The sequence below is a fragment of the Ananas comosus genome, unplaced genomic scaffold, assembly GCF_001540865.1.
Source record: "Ananas comosus cultivar F153 unplaced genomic scaffold, ASM154086v1, whole genome shotgun sequence".
Lineage (NCBI taxonomy): Eukaryota > Viridiplantae > Streptophyta > Magnoliopsida > Poales > Bromeliaceae > Ananas > Ananas comosus.
The window spans coordinates 30,226-32,793 of record NW_017890590.1 but is presented as its reverse complement, the minus strand read 5'-3'; the positions used below and the strand labels follow the sequence as shown (position 1 = coordinate 32,793).

The window sequence follows — 2,568 nt, the reverse complement described above, 5'->3', positions numbered from 1 at the left end:
TCGATAATAGCACGGTGTCTGGTGAACCAGTCCATCCCAAGCACCACGTCGAATTTCTTCATCGAAAGTACCACCAGATTTGCCAGGAAAGACCGGTCATCCAAAATGACAGGGTACGACAAGATGCACCTGTCTGCTACTAGATCACCACCAGGTGTCTCAATTCGAAGCGGTATAACAAGTGGGCACAAGGAAAGACCATGCTCACATGCAAATGAATGCGAAATGAATGAGTGCGATGCTCCAGTATCGAAAATAGCTCTAGCACGAGTGAGGCTGAGAGTGACAATACCTGCAAGGACGTCGCTACCAGAGTCGCCCTTGGACTGAGTCAAAGCAAATACTCGCCTGCCAGATGCCTAGCGCGCCCCCTCATTTTGGCGTGATGTAGAGGGACGCCCAGACGAAGCAGCTGTACTGGGGGCTCCACGATTCTGTCGGGATGCAGCTGGGGAAGAGACAGCACTCTGATTGGCCCCGTCACCCCTAGGGCACTGAGCTTGAAGGTTGCCCGGCTGGCCACAACGGTAGCAATGGTCCCTCCTCTGCGGGCAAGTGTTCACTGCATGTGCCTGCCCGCAGATCACGCATCGGTTACCCTGTTGTTGTCCACCAGAAGGTGCACTCCTCACCGACTGCTGAGTGCACGGATGTTTCGGTGGCCTCTTGCTGTAAGAAGGGCCACCGCCAGACTTGGCATGGGAACGCTTCCTGTTCCCCGATTGCTCGGATGCATCGCGATCAGCTCGAACCTCCTCCGACTCGCTCTGCACTATAAGAGCCCGGTCGAGACACTCGTCGAAGGGTATCGCGCCATTGGACGCGACCAAGAGCCGAATGTTAGGCCTCAGCCCCCTGATAAAAAGCCTGGCCTTGTGGTACTCGTCCCGCATCGCGAAGGGGATCAGCCCGACGATGCGGCTGAAATCTCGCTCGTACTCCGCCACAATACGGTTACCCTGCTTAAGGCTCTCCAGCTCGCACTCCAAGTTCTGCTTCGTACTGTCCTTGAAGTACTGCTCATATAGAAGTCTCCGAAACTCCTCCCAGGGTGGATAGATGCTTGAGAGCTTGTTCACGAAGTGGCGGATCTACCATGCATACGCATCCCTCTCAAGGCAATGAGCGGCCAAAGGAACGCGATCCTGCTCCTCAATATGGAGATCGCGAAATAGTTTCAACATGTGGGTGGCCCAGTGCTCGATCACCCATGCATCGTCATTCTTCCCAGCGAACTTAGGCGGATCGAACTTCCTGAACTGGGCCAACTTCGCCCGCATGAGATCGCCGTCCGCTGTAGAGGTATTAGCACCCTTAGCGGAATCCGTCGTGGTAGTCGTCGTCGTCGTCGTGCCTGTCGGAGCTGTAGCCGGTAGAGGTATCACCGGAGTGTCCGTAGTAACTGGAGCCGGCTGTGTCGGAGGTGGAGCCGGGGGAGCAGCAGCTGCAGTCTGTTGCTGTATAAACTGCTGGCACATCCGTGAGAGGGCCGTCAGCTGACCCCTCATCGCTGCTACCTCGGCCTCAAGCTGCTGGGTACGCGCATCACCCAGCTGCTCGGGGCCGACCTGCTCCCCTCTACCCCTGCCCCTCGGGACACGCCCTCAAGGACTGTCCAATGCCCTCTCAGTGGCGCGTCCACCGGCACGACCCCGACGAGGAGGTCTACCAGGACCACGAGCCATCTGCAACAGAAAACACCGTCAGGCGAATAATCGACTCGACTACTACAAACCAGGACTCGAGCTCAAACTCCGCACTCATGTGTCTATACATTGTAGGTCTTCCTAAAGGTCAACCTAACCAATGGTTCAGTTTATTTTTATTTTCAAAACAACCTGTGAATGGTGTTGTGGTTGTAACTTGGCTCTGATACCAAATGTAACGACCCAGCCCACTAGTAATAATAACTCGTTGGGCCCAACCACCGGCCCAAAATGCTTAAGCCCAGTTATTATTACTAGTGTCTAAGTCTCTTATAAACCCAATGACAACCCCATTCCCATCCGATGTGGAATTATTGGGGTGTCACAATGGCGGAGGAGGAGGAGAGGGAAGGGCTCTTCGTCTAGAATTTCGGTGGATTGAGTGAGGGGAGAAAGGGAGATGGTAATCGATTTTTTTTTTTTTTTCTTTTCTGTTTGTAATTGGGGCCGAATGGGCTGGGTGGGGTAGGTTGAGTAGAGTAACCTTTTATTTTTGGTTGGATTGGACTTTATATTTAGCCATTAGTAGATTTTTTTTAAGTTTTGGCATAAATGAGACACTTACACAAAAGTGTCCCAAACATGTGTCCCTATAACCTAATTCTGTTGTAGTGACTTTATTTCTTTTATTTTACGTAGAATGAGTATTCTCGTTTCATGAAAAATGTACATATAATTATGGCTTAGTAATTGTCATTTTCAAAAAATTTGAAATTTTATTTAATATGTAATAATATTTAATTTTCAAAAAGAAAGAGTGCAACACACATTTAAATGGTGCAACAATCTTTCATAATAGTGCAATATTTAAAAAATGGTGTAAATATCTGTACAAATAGTGTAAAATATGTACCGTTTATAC

At 50.0% G+C, this 2,568-nt stretch overlaps 1 protein-coding gene across 1 annotated transcript; it reads right to left on the bottom strand.

Moving 5' to 3' along the window:
• Positions 1-359: 359 nt before the first annotated feature.
• On the bottom strand, positions 360-1,508 carry LOC109703926. Its single transcript, XM_020224669.1, has 2 exons — positions 1,096-1,508; positions 360-1,002 (listed from the first exon to the last, which is right to left on the bottom strand). Exons 1-2 carry the CDS (start codon positions 1,506-1,508, stop codon positions 360-362), a joined length of 1,056 nt encoding a protein of 351 aa, XP_020080258.1.
• Between the last annotated feature and the right edge of the window lie 1,060 nt (positions 1,509-2,568).